The sequence below is a fragment of the Podarcis muralis genome, chromosome 7, assembly GCF_964188315.1.
Source record: "Podarcis muralis chromosome 7, rPodMur119.hap1.1, whole genome shotgun sequence".
NCBI classification, from domain to species: domain Eukaryota; kingdom Metazoa; phylum Chordata; class Lepidosauria; order Squamata; family Lacertidae; genus Podarcis; species Podarcis muralis.
Window position 1 is genome coordinate 75,650,244 of NC_135661.1, and position 17,181 is coordinate 75,667,424.

Here is a 17,181-nt window from a genome sequence, read left to right on the forward strand (position 1 = left end):
TTATTATGTTTCTATATATGTTGGAAGCTGCTCAGAGTGGCTGGGGCCACCCAGACAGATAGGCAGGATATTATAACTATTATTAAATAGGATGGTTATGTAAGCTTTCAGAATGTTTAGAATTACCCAAATTGACAGACATAATAAGACAAAAACCCAAAAGTGACGTGAAAAAGGAATGGGAGTACCTAAACGAATACCTTAAAAGCCAAGGTTCGAGGACAGAAATCTGGCTGAGCCTGGAATAACCTTGTGAAGTGAAAGGAGAAGAAAGAGGGATTTATATCTAGATGCTAGGATAGAGATGATTAGAAAAACAGGAAGATACAATGAGAGGTTAAGGAGGTGCTGTGGGATTGGTGGAAGTCAATGTTTGTTTTCCTTTTTAGTGTTAATATTATTAATTTGTAAGATTTGGATTTGTTTTTCATATGCTAGTTTTTGTGGTTTGTGTATTGTTATTTTCCATTTTGTTGTTGTTGTTGTGTGGAAAATACTAATAAAATTTACTATTTTTTTTTAAAAAAAGGATGTCCCTATTTTCATCGAAGAAATGTTGGAGGGGACGGTGCTGTGTCTTGGGGTTCTGCCGCCTGAGGTGGCTACCTCAGTCTGTCTCAGGGGTGAGCCCCTCCCTTGTAGAGCACATGCTATAGCATGTGTGATAGGAATTTTGAGGTCTTAGATATATGTTAAATGTTCATAAGTGTACCAACCAAGCACGTACATAGATCAGCACAGGAAGACCGACCTGGAACCATTTTTGATTCCCAAACTGTCCCAAACTGACAAAATGTTTTCTCTGCAAGGTCAAGGAAAATGGAAAAGCCTCCCCATTGTCTTTTCCTTCACAAATCCTGTCTTAAGGGTATGTCTGTGTTTGAATAGGGTATGAGCCTGTGACCTGGCCCAGGAACTAAGTATTTATCATTACAAAAGACTGGCCAGGCTCCCCAGGCAATCCAATCTAGTAAACAGGGTATCCAATCAGGTAACCTGCCAGACAGGAGATAAACGACGACAGGAGAAAAACAGCATTGAAATTTCTCTTTTAGACGGCCTTTTCTGTGATGTAGGTATGATGTATCTGAGGGGTGGTCTTAGGTTACACCCCTTCTGTGATGCATGTATGATGTTTCTGGGGGTGGTCTTGATCTACAGGGTGGCAATTTCAAAAGTCTTTATAAGGCCTTGTGTGCCATTGTTCTGGGTTTCTGGGTTCCTCCTCCTTTCTTGCGGGTGAGGGGAGCACCCTGTTGCAACAGATCAATAAAGATCAAGCTTACTAGCTGCTTTGCTTCTCAATATTCTCTGGTTGGCCTCTGCTATTTTCTCCTACCAATAGGGAACCTAATGCAAGGACTCTATATGGGCTCTTGGATACCCCATAAGGGAAAAGGGCAATTTTTGTTTACAACAGCATGCATGCAGGCATTCCTAACCCCTGACATCTCTAGTGATGGAAGACAACTCTGCCTGAGTCCCTAGAAAGTTGCTGCCAGTTTTAATAGATGGACCCATGACCTGCTTCCAAAATGAATAAATATCCAGGTTTGCTCAGGCTGCGTCATTTGCACTGCTTTTATCCTTGGACGGTGTCATCCCTGTCTCTTTCCGGCCAGCTGATGTCACTGTTGCCGTGTGATTTCTCGCACTGACTCATCCTCCTCACACCTTTCCAACAAAGAAAGCTCCTCTCTGCGGATCTTGCAACCGCACTGGCACCATGACATCGCACAGCCAGCAGGCCTGCCTGCAGAATGCACACCACCAGCTGGTTCGACAGTGAGCGGCTATTTATTTATAGAGGAGGCAACGGTCTCATTCTTGCGGCCAGAGGATTGCGCAGCTTGGTTTGTGCCGGGCAGCAAGCGGCGGAAAGGGCCATTGGAATCGTCACACAGGCTGCACCGTCGCAAAGCATTCCAATACACATTGACAGGTGGAGAGAAGGTTTTATTACTCTCTCCCCAGCACTCACTTTTCTTCCAGAGAAGGCAGGGCAAGATATTTCTCCTTCATTCCTTTTGTACTTTCTGTGTCCTGCAATTTCTGAGTCATCGTTGGAATCCTTTTTTTATCCTTTGTTTTGCAGGTTTTTTTTAAAAAAACAGCAGGACTATAATCAGTGCTTTCCCCCCTCTCTCTCCAGGGTATGCAGTACTGGCACCTAATTTTGTTGCTGTTAAAAAGTGTGATACAGTGGTACCTCGGGTTACAGACGCTTCAGGTTACAGGCGCTTCAGGTTACAGACTTCGCTAACCCAGAAATAGTACCTGGGGTTAAGAACTTTGCTTCAGGATGAGAACAGAAATCACATGGTGGCAGCGGAAGGCCCCATTAGCTAAAGTGGTACCTCAGGTTAAGAACAGATTCAGGTTAAGAACGGACCTCCAGAACGAATTAAGTTCTTAACCCGAGGTACCACTGTATTTACTGTTACAACTTCATGGTGAGTACCTGCCCCTATTTTTCCAGAAATAAAGCACTGATTATAATGCATCGTTAACAAAACGAGAACACACCTTTTAATCGGATTCGTGCCAACAATGCAGTTAAAGAGTGTGTGTTTGTGCTTGTAGCTGGAAAGGACAATTTTTTACTAGAGGCAAGTAAAAAAATAAATAAACCAGAAACTAGTCGTACTGTTGGCACAATGCAATTTTTACAGGCATCCAAATGGCCTTGAGGAGGATGTCATTCCCACGCAGGGAGTTATCCTGGGATTCATCTATTAAACTGCAGGGGGTTTGTGGACAAGGAGGCCCCAGCCACATCTTTACCTGCCCATCCCATGCCTGAAGGCAGGCTGAGGTCCCCATAATGGACTGGCCTCCACTGTATTCCAGCCTGCAAAAGTCAAGACTGCCCCAGAGGCAGCTCTGGCTTTCCATAGGCGATTGGACAAGTGGTTATTTATGAGTCTGTAGTAAATGGCATTTTGTGATATGGTTGGTTGTTTCTTTCTTTAATGGAAAACAACAACACTGGGACTCTGAGGATTCCATTTCAAAGCCTGCAGCAGGCTGCAAATCAATGCCTGCACAAAGGCACGTGCTGTGAGATGTCACTCTTTGGTTGACTGGCAGGCGGAGCTGCAAGACTTTGTTGATTTTATTCGTTCATTTCGCAATATTTATATACCGCTCGAATGTCGCAAACCCTCAAAGCGGTTTACATAAAGAACAAAACAATAAGATTATTAGCAAATGAAGACAGCTAGAAACAGCTATCCTAAATAAAATATCCTCTCTTGTCCGCATCCTTAGGAGTCTTCAACTAGCTACCACGGTGTTGCAGCCTTAATTCCTGCAATGCCATTCCTATAGAATGAATAACACATATTCAGCCTGAGACCTTATTTCTGAAACACATGGCTGAAATCGAAAAGGCTGCACTCAGAAGTCCTCTGCGTGCACACAAATTTTTGAAGAGCACCTGCTCTGCATTGAGGGTTCAACCCTGACATCTCCAGATACGGACTGCCCACCGCCCAAAACCTTGGAGTTCTGCTATCAGCCAGTGTAGACAGTTCCAAGCTTAATGGACAGATGGCTTGACACAGTAGAAAACATCTTCCTATGTTTTGATGAGACACGAGTGAGGTGGTGTAGAGACATTGCTCAGGCTCTCACCTCTGTTTTTAGCAAGTTTGACGCCCATTGAAAATCAGGGGGTGGAGCTTTTTGCAGGAGAGGGCTCAACTGAGCCTACAAAGCTCCCTTAAAATAAATGCTCTTTGCTCCAATTGGCCAGAGCTGTCCCAATACATTTTGCTGCTGAGGTATAGGACAAGATGGTCCCCCCCCCCCCGCTTTCTATACAAAGGAACTGCCCAGAGTGGCAGTTGAATCTTACTTCAATACTGGCAAACAGCTAGGAGGCTGCCCCTGCTGCTCCTCAACATTTGCCGCCTGAGGCAAACCTTACTCTGCCTAATGTTCAGGCCGGCCTTACTGACAAGAGGTGGTTTCTAAGGATCACAGGTGGGCATCGTCTCCCACCCCTGAAACCTCAGAACCTTTGGCTGGAAGGTTGTACCCAGGGCTTTGCGCATGAAAAGCATGTGCTGTGCCACAAAGCTACAGGCCCCTTTTCCCCTTCCTTCACTTGCTGCAGATCACGTTTCAGAGTAAACAATGGGCAGCCTGTGCTTCCCCCAAAGGGGGTATAGAGAAATGGACAAGAGCAGGAAGGGTAATTGACACATGCACACTATGAGGAAGAGGTTTCTTCGGAGGGCAGACAGCAGATCAGAACCAGGAGGTGACCTCCTTTGTTCACAGTGTCAACTAGACTTGAGAAATCCTCTTAAACCTGCCTCTCCGGCTCCTCTTTCAACATCTGCAGACTAGACCTTCTTGATTTCAGCATAATCTGACTTGGATTCTTCTGAAGTGGGTTCTGGTAAACATTTCAGTTCACCAAAGTTGAGAGATGCATAATGCAACTCTTCGGGGTCGTTGGAGATTTGGTCGGGGTATTCATCAAACTTCTCTTGATCTTCTGGAACGTCCTTGCCTTCGTCTGGATTAGGGACAGTGTGGCTGTTACGCTGTTGGTGAAAAACAACAAGCAAACATTATGCAAAACCCAGGATTGAGCTACTTTAAAGCTTATCCGTAACCTGGACTGCGAAACTTAAGAACAAACAGGTTCTCCCTCCCCCAAATCTTGAGCACGTTCTTCCTTCTTTGCTTTACTTCTAAACTTAAAAGGCCCTCGAAGCTTTTTGCTTTTAAATTAGAAACAAACAAAACTCAGGTTTAATCTCTGTGAATGAATGAAGGGATGCATGGTTATCTGAGGCCGTGGTGATGTGCACAAGCCCCATTCCCAGTGTCCTCATGTCTGCCTTTGCTCAGTCCCTGATTTTCCTCGTATTGCTCCAGGAACCTATAAACCTTTCCTTGAACACAAGTGGAATGATTTCTGTCCAGAGTTGGGAACTTTTTTTCCACCCAAGGGACACATGCCTTGTGGGAAGCCCTTTGGGGGCAGCATCCCAGTGGCGGGAGTGTAAAAAATGTGTGTAACCATTCTCCAGCCCGACAAGCAAGGTGAAAATTCACAGTTCAAGGAAACATCCCAGGCAGGAAAACTCACTACAGGAGGGTGTAGAGCTGTGAGAGGCATGAGCTGGGTCAATGGGGTCTGGGCAGAGTTCCAGGGGCGGAGGAAGGGGGTGTGGTGGGGGCGGGTTGCCCCAGGTGTCACCACTGAGGGGGGTGACAAAATGCCAGGTGGCACTCACTGTGGGGCCTGCAGCACACCCAAGCCACGTGTCTCACCTGGGAGTGACGCAATGGCTTAGACACCATCAGGCTGCCCCAAATGGTCTGCCCACTGCCTCCCCCCCCCCAGCTGTAGGGCGGCTGAGTGGGAGGAGGCAGGCAGACTCCTCGGTGGTCCTGCACTGGCTTGCCCCTCCCCATGGGCGGCTGGCCCCGCCCCTGGATGCAGGCCACACACACCGCCCCAGGCGCCCAATCGGCTCGCTCTGCCACTGCAGAGTCCCAAGGGGCTTGGAGGGCCACAATCAGCTTCCAAGACTGAGGTTTCTCTCCCTGCAACGTGCAATCTGATAAAGCAGGGTCCCCCATTGTTCAAGGGATTCAACTGCAAATGTGGCATCAACCCCGCTGTGTGGGAATCCCTTGCAGCACCTGGAGACAGGTAGTCAGGTTGTATATCCACAGCAGTGACCAACAGTAATGACCGCTGGGAGGAGTACAGAGAGAAGAAATGCTGTGCGTTGCATCTGCAGCGGCAAACAACCAGACGCCTTCATCTGCCCCAGCTGCAGCAAAACATGTCTCTCCCCTACACGTCTCTGCCCTACAGCCACAGCAGGCACTGTAACTCTCCCAATGGTTTGACTTCACCCTCAAAGACTTACTCTTTCATCATCTCCTGAGACAGACGGATGCCAACCGAAACTCCCTATGGAGGTCTTCTCTATGCAGCACAAGGAAGGTCAGGGATTGAGCAGGGACAGGGGACGTGTACATGAAAATGATGACTTGGGGGGGGGGTGAGGCTGGCATTTGCCACTGCCACCACCACCCTCCACCCTGCCTGAACACAACTTTGGACTGCATGCTATCAATGTGCTGATGTGGACTTTTAAAATGTGACAGCTGAGAGGCAGGTGCTACAGACCTTGACATCTGGGGAAAGCTCGCTGTGGACGTGAGTCAAGGGCTTTGCGATAGATTCTGAGGCAGTCAAAGGTTTTCTGTCCTTTGGGTACCTGCAGAGAGAAATTTCATCCCCTTTTCATTTAACTGACCTCACGCCACCTCCAGTTGGCTCATGCCACTCCTCAATCCATTTTCCTTTTTCTTTTTAATGTCCAGAACATGCACACAACAGGGACAGGAGTGCTGAATCTTAGCATCGGCTTAAGCTGCAGTGGTGTAAGTTGGTGGAGGCTGGTCTCTTAGGGCAATCCCAGTCAGCCCCCACTTGCCTGCCTTCTTACTTACAAACCTGGCACCAGCCACCGCTGGTGGAAGTCAAAACTTGCAATGCTTAGTGTGCACAGATGAGAAACTCCAATTTCTTCCCTTGTTACAGGAGCTGTTCCAGACACTCACCATCTGCATTCATACAGCAGTTCATTCTATTTCCCCAGAATTTCCCCAACCATTAATTTTTGCATTATATTCGAGCTTCCACACGATGTGTAAGCCACTCCCAGAATGTAGCCGACTATAGCACAAGTTTAGCGCTCATTTCTCAGTTATTTGCAAAAACATCTTTTTTTGCAGAAGCAAAAAACACAAAAACAAGCTCTAGACTTTTGCTATATTCTGCTATATTTCTAGAGGTGATACACACAAGTGTAATGCGGAAATTAGCAGGGAAATGTTGGGAGAGCAGAATAGACTGCCATGTGAATGCAGCCACCATCTCCCCAAGGAAATGATCTCATGTCTCTTTTAAGTGCTGTACAAGCCCTAAACTCTGACACCATGCCTGCTATTCCTCATATACCAAAGGAGATGGGGAACCCTAAAATAAATAAAAAAAGAAGGGAAAAAAGTAAGAGTTATACAGGCCAGCAAAGGCCAGGGTGAGGAAAACACAAATATCAATGAGATGGCTTGGCCCCAAATTGTGGGAGAGAGATAAGGCAATGCTGGAATCAAGGCTATGTACATCGCAATCTGGTCCTATGCATGTTATTCAGTAGTGAACCCAGATTTCAAAGAAATCACAGAATCAGAGGTGGAAAGTGTGTTCTGGATCGCAGCCAGAAAGAGACTGACAGAAAATCCTGACATCATAAACAAAGAGCTGGAGGAGATGAGGAGAGAGGTTACATGTATATAGAAGCAAAATTTGGGAAGTTTTGATTCGGCTACAAAAGTAGTTGAGATTGTAAGTGACCAAGAAGATTAAAAGGTGGTTAGAAGAGAACAATGATGAATTAGACAACAGGGTGTGAGAGAGATATGTTCAAGTCAAGAGGCTTACCTGAAGTGGATGGAGAAAATTTAGCAGAAGACCTGGAAAAGATTATTGGCTAGTTTAGTGGGAAGCCTTGTGAATGAGTAACGCTGCTTTAAGCAGCTCTGAGAATTAACAGTGTATATTCTTATAATATATGCGGGTGGCGCTGTGGGTAAAAGCCTCAGCGCCTAGGGCTTGCCGATCGAAAGGTCAGCGGTTCGAATCCCAGTGGCGGGGTGTGCTCCCGTTGCTCGGTCCCAGCGCCTGCCAACCTAGCAGTTCGAAAGCACCTCTGGGTGCAAGTAGATAAATAGGGACCGCTTACTGGCGGGAAGGTAAACGGCGTTTCCATGTGCTGCGCTGGCTCGCCAGATGCGGCTTTGTCACGCTGGCCACGTGACCCGGAAGTGTCTCCAGACAGCGCTGGCCCCCGGCCTCTTAAGTGAGATGGGCGCACAACCCTAGAGTCTGTCAAGACTGGCCCGTACGGGCAGGGGTACCTTTACCTTTACCTTATTCTTATAAACATGAGATGCCTTGGTTTGGTTTCAGAACCACAATTCCAAAGATGCTGCTATGCAAACAAAATGGAATAATCCCAAATGGCTAGTCCCTGGTGCAGACATACAAAGCATCTGCCTATCTCTTTGACTGGGGATTACTTTGAGATAAGAGAGAAAGTGGGGGAAATTCTTAACAGATAAAGTAACCAAAGGAAACAAGTACAGTGGTACCTTGGTTCTCAAATGTAATCCGTTCAGGGAGTCCGTACAACTCCCCAAACGGTTCGAAAACCAAAGCGCAGCTTCCGATTGGCTGCAGGAGCTTCCTGCACTCAGTCGGAAGCCGTGGAAGCCATGTTGGACGTTCAGCTTCCGAAAAACATTCGCACACCGGAACACTCACTTCCGGGTTTGCAGCGTTCAGCAGCTGATTTGTTCGGGAGCCAAGCCGTTTGACCACCAAGGTACCACTGTATACGGATAACACTTTGAGGTTCTGTTTTGATAGAAATGGTTTTATTGGGGGGGGGGGGGTTAATTGAAAACTTTGCAGTGATTTCCTGGAATTGTTTGAAAGATTATTCATGAGTATGCTCTGTGTTCAGATAAATAAGACAAACAAGAAAGAACAGCAAATGCTGCACTAGTAATCCTCCCACTGATAGAGGAAAATCATTTGCAGTCATGTAGTATATTATTTTCTTCTACTTTCTTCTATGGGGACAGATCTACTCTCTTACCCCAGGCGCATTGCTTGAATGCAAACATGACAGAAGTCTCTTTTGACCCTAGGACATGCACTGTCATAGTCCTTAGTCCTTTGGTCCAGTAGGGAGAAAAGGAGAGACAGCTTGGGGACTTGCCTGCACCTCTGTACACCGCCGGAAGATGGAGGAGCAGGACTCTGTTATGCCTCCCCGTATTTCTCCATGCTTGGGCCCATGATGCAACTTCCTTGCACCTGTTGTATAGTTCACCCTCCTGCTCCTTGTTGCAGTTTTCTTGCCTCCATTAGTTACAAGTGTGATCACATGCAGAGGAGGCTGCTCTGCGAGGGCAAATGGGGCACTGCCCCACAGCCTCAGTCTGATCTGAGCCAGGGCCCCACCACCACCACCACCTGCCTTCTTACTTACAAACCAGTCCATTGGCAGCCAGCTTCCTCCTCCTTGAGGGACGCGGGTGGCGCTGTGGTCTAAACCACAGAGCCTAGGGCTTGCTGATCAGAAGGTCAGCGGTTCGAATCCCCGTGACGGGGTGAGCTCCCATTGTTTGGTCCCTGCTCCTGCCAACCTAGCAGTACGAAAGCACGTCAAAGTGCAAGTAGATAAATAGGTACCGCTCCGGCGGGAAGGTAAACGGCGTTTCTGTGCGCTGCTCTGGTTCGCCAGAAGCGGCTTAGTCATGCTGGCCACATGACCAGCTTTACACCAGCTCCCTCAGCCAGTAAAGTAAGTTGAGCGCTGCAACCCCAGAGTCGCCTGCGACTGTGCCAAACGGTCAGGGGTCCCTTTACCCCCCCCCCTTCCTCCTCCTTACTCAGTGCTGCCTTTGTAGAACTCATCGGGACAAAAGTAGAATTAGTTGGCTCCTCCCACCCGGGGCTCTGGCTCCGCCTTTTTGTTGGGCTCCCTGCCTGCCCCCCTACTGGTTTCATTGGGCACAAGGCACCACTGATTAAATGCATTCTAAAAACACTAAATGGATTTAATTGGGGCATGGAGATTTCAGTTCTATTTGGGATTTGATTGATTTATTTATTTTGCTAGAACCACAATGTTTAATACTAGAGGTGTTACTAGGACCACAAGACGCAGCAACTGAAGCCTTGTGTAAGTAGTTGCTTCAAATGGGGCAATATAGAATTAACAAACAGGGTGCCTCTGAGCGCATGCAGATCCCAATAACATGTCTTCAGCGCTGGCACCAAGCTTACAGTCCTGCTACATAAGAATCCATTCCAGGTTTTCCTCTCAGGCTTTCTTCATCCCAGCAGTTTAATTTAGAAGGCAGTTGCAACTTGATGGTGGCTAGGGCTGCCTTTTTATTGTTACAGTAATTAAAATAACTGGGAGTCTGAAAACCCTGGTGATCTACTGCAAATCACCCAGAGATTTACTAGAAGATCCTGATTTACTTTCTGACTTCTCCTGGGTTGTTACATAACATGATAAGTAAGGGAGAATTTCTCTCCCTCTCAAAAGGTATGCAAGGAAAGTAAGACTACGTTAATAATTCAGGAAATGCATATTGATTTAGGCTGAAGGCACCAGAATTCATTACAAAATTAAAATCGAGGGAGACATTTTCATCTCCAGTTACTACTGTGTCAAACAATCTGCATGCGGGGGAAACAAGCCAACTTGGATTTTTGCAATGTAAAATATGTTGTAGTCTATCAATATATTGACAAGGAAGGGAGAATCTTGATGAAGGAGGATTTATTCCTGAGCGAAACTAATGCTTCTGTGGGCTCACGCACCAAATCACAAACAGGGGAGAAAGAAGGAGGGAGGTTTGGAAAACGAGGTCGATATTTTATTAGACTTCATAGAAGGAGACACTTTGATAGGTCGAGAAATGAAGAGTGTTATGGGTCACTTATGTTGGCAGATTGGGTCAGAGTAATGTTTATAACATTTCATGCTTCTAAAGTGTTTAATAAAGGTGTACAATGTTTCTTAAGCAAGCGATGCCTAGAAGACTCCAACTTTATAGACATTAGGCTTGCTGCTCCAATGTACCTAAGGAAGCCTTCTTAAAAATCAATAAAATACATTTTTTTTTAAAAAAATGAAGCATTCCTGCTTTGCAGGGGGTTGGACTAGATGACCCTTGGGGTCCCTTCCAATTCTAAAATTCTATGATTCTAATAATTGGAGGATGCATCTAGTAGAGCAGATGCAGAAGGTCCCTGGTTCAGTCACTAGCTTAGCCTTCTTCAACCTGGTGCCCTCCAGAAGCTGGTGCCCATCAGAAGCTGCTTTCGACCAAGTGAGAAACATTGGTCAGTCAGTATCACCTACACTGACTGGCAGCAGCTATTCAGGGTTCCAGGCCTGGAGTTTCCCAACCTGGAGATGCCAGAGATTGAACCTTCACTACTGAGCTGTAATTCCTCTCCAACAAGTCCCTCATCCTCCAGCCAGCTTGTTCAAGGGTCAGGGATGATGGGGGCTGAAAGCGAACAACATAAAGAGGGCATCAAGTTGAGGAAAGCTGCCCTAGGCCCTCCAGCTTTTTTTAAAAAATGGAACACCGTGACCAGTGCCAGAGCGCACTGAAACGCCGTTTAACTTCCCACTGCAGCGGTACCTATTTATCTACTTGCACTGGCGTGCTTTTGAACTGCTAGGTTGACAGGAGCTGGGACAGAGCAACAGGAGCTCACCCCGTCGCAGGGATTCAAACCGCCGACCTTCTGATCAGCATGCCCAAGAGCAGACATAGGCAAACTCGGCCCTCCCATCATCCCTAGCTAACAGGACCAGTAGTCAGGGATGATGGGAGTTGTAGTCCCAAAACATCTGGAGGGCCGAGTTTGCCTATGCCTGCCCAAGAGTCTCAGTGGTTTAGGCCACAGCACCACCCGCCCTTCTTGTCAGAATATAATGTGAGGCTAAATAGGTCAGTGGCCAAGTTTGGACAATCAAATCCTGACTCAATAAGCCAAGAAATGCAATGAGTTGCATGCAGTCCCTTTGCCCTCATTTTGCTGCCCTCCCTTGCAGAACATAAGAAGAGCTCTGCAGGATCAGGCCCATCATCCCAGCATCTTGTTCTTACAGTGGCTGACCGGATGCCTATGGAAAGTCCACAAACAGGATCCAAGCACAAGGGCACAATCCCACTCCTGTGCTCTGCAGTGGAAGTAGAACAGGAGAGGAGGTGATCAGCTAACCATGGTTCCCGTGTCTTCTGCACCAGGAAACCATGGTTATTGGCTTCCAAACAACCAGGGTATGTAGCCATGGGTGAAAAGTTGACTTAGGAAACCAATCTTGTTTCAGTTTCCCCAGTTTGGACTTAACAGAAAGCTGTAGTTAATGCTTCTTGCATTCTCCCTCGGCTTGTGCAAAACACAAAGAGATAAAGAAGAACTCTTTGGATCAGGCAGAAGACCAGCATCCTGTTCTCACAATGGCCAGCCTAATGCTTTTGGGAAGCCTGCAAGCAAGACTTGAGCACAACCACCCTCTCCTCCCTTGTGGTAGCCAACAACAAGTATTCAGAGACATTCTGCCTCCAAGAGCATAAGAGTTCTAAGTCAGGGTATGATTGCGTAAACCAGGTTGAGCAGTAAGGCAGATTTCATATGTCTGATTTCTTCCCCACATAAGAAATAGCTTTTGCCAGCTTCCCAATAGATGCCTCAGTATATAAACCGACTGCAACACATTTAACTTGATCAATTATAAATAAGAGCAACTTTGCTCGAGGAAATTAAATAATTTGTTACTGTCAGACAACGAGGTTGCGTACTGATGAACTAAGGGGATTTTTCAGACTTAATAATACTCCCGAGAAGAATAAACTAACTGTATGAGAAACTAATAAAGCCTATATGTGGAGGGATTCATAACAGTTTCTTCATACTTGAATTAAAGGAGAAAGAGGCAGAGGGAGGGAGGAATATATTAGCGAGACTGAGATGTTGCAAACGGCGGAAAGACAAAAGAGGAAGAGGTCAGCTTCCATAGGAAATACAAAGGATGCTTGTGCAACTAATCTTAAAGAAGCATGGTTGATGGGCTAAAAAGTTGAAACGGGTCAATAAAAACAGTATAGGTAACATCTGAATGTGCATTTTTGTACCTTTTTAGGCTGCTTTGCTACTGTGCAACCCCTCGGTCTCCTGATCCCCAAGGGCCAATTTTCACCCTCCAGGACTTATGAACCCCACGTAGGAAATTTTTTTGAAGCAGGGATGCACTTAATCTTGGAAGCACACCTGCTTGACATGGTGGAAGTCGGTAAAAACAGCACACCTAGACCAGGCCTCTCTGTCTCATGTCTGCCTTTGCACCTCCACCCCCCTGCTGGCTGCTTTCCCCAAGGTGGTTTATTTTATTTGGGCCCCTAGGGGAGGCAGAGCAGCTGGCTGGAGTTGGCATTTGGGTTGGCTCAAATGCTCAGAAAGCCTCCTCAGGGCTTTCGTTGAGGGCTGATCCACCCTTCCTCTTGCCCCGCTGCTTTCTCCTGGAGAAGCAAATCAGAGCAAACATCATTTGGGGTTTTCTCCGGATTGACGTTTGCTCCGATTGAGCACTAGAGAGCGGGTTTTCCCTGGGAAAGAAGTGGGACAAGGGGGAAACCGCTCTGACCCGTGCTATCTAGGCATCGGATGAGCAGAATTGTGCATGAGTCCAAAGTGTTGCAATTAAGGCAATAACACTTGCAATAAATTGCCTGAACCAGTGAGGGGCAGTAGGCAGAAAGATAATGAAGAGCTCATCCACACTTCCAGTTGTCTTGTGCCAAAAAATCACAGGTTTTCTAGGCATGGGTCCAGGAGGTTTTGCCTTTGCCCTGACACCTTCCCCCAGAAAACCTGTTCTTTAGCACTAAATCGGAACAAACAGCAATCTGCAGAAAACCTGATTGCCATTTGTTCCGATTCAGCGCTAAGCCATGGGTTTTCCCCAGGGGAAAGCTACAGGGCAAACAGAGGTGGGGATGAGCCCCTAGTCTTCCCTCTGTGATTCCTTCCTAAATAACAACCTGCAGATTGTGTTTTCTCCATCAGGCTTTACTTCCTTCCTCCTGCTTCTTCAATCAGTTACCATTCATGTTAGCCCTTCCTTTGGTTAGGGTTGCCATATTTCAAAAAGTGAAAATCTGGACACAGAAATTGTTGAGCATTTTTGGCAAAGTTGGGGGGGGGGCAAGTTGTTGAGCCATTATGATCAGGAGCCAATTGCAAGGAATAGCCTTATCCTCCTGAACTTCTCTCATCCTCTTTTAAAACCATCTAAGCAAGGAGGAGGAGAAAGAGAAAGAAAGCCAACCAACTTTCTCCCCGCCATGTATATGAGGGGGAAAACCCATTCACAGGGAAGGGGTCTCTGTGGCCCTCCCAATGTTTCTCGCATGGCCAGTGGTCAGGGGTGATGGGAAGTGGTGTCCAATATCTTATGGAGGTTAATCATAATAATAGTAATAATTTATACCCCACCCATGTGGCTGAGTTTCCCCAGCCACTCTGTTATGTGGTCCCGGCAGCCACTCCCAGTCACCAGTCTAGCTGCCGCATTCTGGATTAATTGCAGTTTCCGGGTCACCTTCAAAGGTAGCCCCAGGTTCCCCTATGTTCCCAAATGCTATGCTTCCCATGTGCTTCAGTGTAGCGCAAACTCTTTGCACGAGGGGTTGGGAACCTCATATTTAAACCCAGCCAGATGGGTGGGGTATTATTATTATTATTATTATTATTATTATTATTATTATTATTATTTCATGCTCCCTTATGGGCAGTTCTTCGGAGGCCACATACCAGTACAAAAAAAAAGCACATTTATATATTCCGCGTATTGCTTTTATTGACTAACATTTTGCCCCGTCTTTAAATATGCCCAAATGCCTAACAAAGGCTAGCAAACCCAACTAATGAAAAGCCAAGGAAATAATAACAAAACTGTAATAATAGAATGTATTCCATGCACACACCCTAATCCAGGGATGGGGAATAGAGCAGCCGCTGGCTCTGGGACCAGATACCTGTCTAATCTGGACTATTTTACATGCCTCTTGACCTCCTGGGCTGAGAGCTCACACGCCTCACCACCTGTGCATCCCAATGGCCAGGATCGCTGCAAAAACCTGACAATTCCCAGGCTTCAAATCAGCAGACTGATTGCTGGACAATAGTCATTTGCCAGCGGCACTTGCTAGGGCGACACCAAGCGGCTGTGTCATGCCTGATCAGTCTCCCGGAGGAAAGATGAGTGTCTGGAAAGCTCTGCAGAGTAGGCCAGCACAAATGCGCAGTTTTTTGCAAGCCACAAAGCACCACCACCATCCACCTTCCTTGAAGGTGCAAGGCAGTGATTGGCTTAGAGTCTGCTCAGCCACAACACTGGTGATGACGTTTCAACATAGTACCGAACCAAAAATTCACTCCAGGTGGAGCCTTCCTCTCCATCAACGCCCAGTGCAAAAGAGACTCCGCTCTCCTCAAGTACTACGGAAACAGACAGATGCTAACTGTTACTTACCTTCTGGAAATCAGAACGACGATGATAACGATCAGCATGACGACAGCGAACATGGCGAGGGCACCCAATACGCCACTGATTAGGTTCCATTTCAGAGAGTCTCCTGTTGGTTCAGAGGAGAACAGGTCTGGTGAAGCCACAGAGAACCAGCTTCTCCATCCCCCCCCCCCCAATATCTCAACACAACGTTTGAAGTGACTTCTGTTTGTCCCAAAGAGCTAAGAGAACCCAGGACTATCGATAGGCAGAATGAGGCCAGTGCCTCAGGCAGAAAATGCTAAGGACTTCAAAAGAGTGTTGCTGGATCAGGACAATTGCCCAGTCAGGATCCTGTTCTCACATTGGCCACCCAGATACATCTGGGAAGGAGGACCTGAGCACAAAAGCACTCTCGCCTCCTGTGGCTTCCAGCAACTGGTATTGAAAAGCATTGCTGCAGCCATGGCAGGAAATGCTAATGAGGAAGGAAGGCAGTGTGGTAACCAGCAGCCAGAGGCGTAGCAAGCAAGGTCAGGTGATACCCAGTGCAAAAATTTACCTGGTGAGCTTTTTTTAGGGATGGTACCCTAAAGTTGTTGACCTGTTTTTAGGGAGGGTTGGTCGTGAAACAGATACACCCGTAGATTGTGCAAATCCGACCGATGATCACATTTAAAATGCATCTGTGTCAGCACTAGATCACATTTTAAATGCATCTGTGTCAGCACCACCCACAAAAATCCAACCACCCATAGGCGGTCGCAGGGGTCAGCAACCTTTTTCAGCCGTGGGCCAGTCCACCATCCCTCAGACCATGTGGTGGGCCGGACTATATTTTTTTTTGGGGGGGGGGTGAACAAATTCCTATGCCCCACAAATAACCTAGAGATACATTTTTAATTAAAGGACACATTCTACTCCTGTAAAAACACACCGATTCCCTGACCATCCACTGGCTGGATTGAGAAGGCAAGTGGGCCGCATCCGGCCCCCGGGTCTTAGGTTGCCTACCCCTGGGTGATCACATAAAACTGTCCACCAGGGATGCGAGCGCTGTCTGCTGGAGGGTGTGGATGCTACCCGTCGGAGGGTGCCAGTCTGATCGTCAGGCATATTTGCACAATCAGCAGGCGAATTTTCACAACAACAATTGCACCAATCATGAAAATCCGCCCACTGGGGGTGTGAGTGCCAGCACGACGATCCGCCTGGGTGGATTTTGTCACACACACCCAGGCATGACACCCGAGGTGGACCGCACCCCCACACACTCCTTGCGATGCCCCTGCCAGCAGCGGCTGGTGCCCATCAAATCAATGAACCCAACCGTGGGGGTTGCCAGAACCAATGACAGGCAGAACCATTTGAGTGTCCGTAATGAAGCAGGTAGGTAGGGAATAGCTGAGAGCAGGTTGAGCTAGGTGGGGCTATGCCAGAGATGCTCCATGAAATAGCCTCCACTGGCTAATTGAGTCTCCAACCAATTCCCCTTTGTAGATGGCAGAGGCATGCAATCCCCTAAGGTTGCCGGTTGCCTTCGAAAACCATGGACGGAGATGTCCTCTTGCTCTCTCCGAAGTAGTAGTAGTAGTAGTAGTAGTAAAAGTTAAGGGACCCCTGACCATTAGGTCTAGTTGTTGCTGACTCTGGGGTTGCGGCGCTCATCTCACTTTATTGGCCAAGGGAGCCAGCGTACAGCTTCCGGGTCATGTGGCCAGCATGACTAAGCCGCTGGCCAGAGCAGTGCACGGAAACACCGTTTACCTTCCCGCCGGAGAGGTACCTATTTATCTACTTGCACTTTGACATGCTTTCGAACTGCTAGGTTGGCAGGAGCAGGGACCAAGAAATGGGAGCTCACCCCATCACGGGGATTCGAACCGCCAACCTTCTGATTGGCAAGTCCTAGGCTCTGTGGTTTAACCCGCAGCGCCACCAGCGTCCCTGTAGTAGTAGTAATATATTAATATTCAACAGAATATTAAAAACATGATAAAACATCAAACATTAAAAACTTCCCTAAACA

The 17,181-nt window shown here is 47.2% G+C and overlaps 1 protein-coding gene across 1 annotated transcript in view; it reads right to left on the reverse strand.

Moving 5' to 3' along the window:
• Window positions 1-2,644: 2,644 nt before the first annotated feature.
• The window catches only part of LOC114602333 (sialic acid-binding Ig-like lectin 13), a 29,763-nt gene continuing 15,226 nt past the window's right edge, over window positions 2,645-17,181 (reverse strand). The window contains exons 8-10 of the mRNA XM_077932149.1: window positions 15,177-15,279; window positions 6,164-6,254; window positions 2,645-4,556 (exon numbers count right to left, since the gene is read on the reverse strand). Of these exons, the coding sequence (XP_077788275.1) occupies window positions 4,353-4,556; window positions 6,164-6,254; window positions 15,177-15,279 (398 nt within the window). The 3' untranslated portion in view covers window positions 2,645-4,352. The remainder of the gene's footprint in view (window positions 4,557-6,163; window positions 6,255-15,176; window positions 15,280-17,181) is intronic.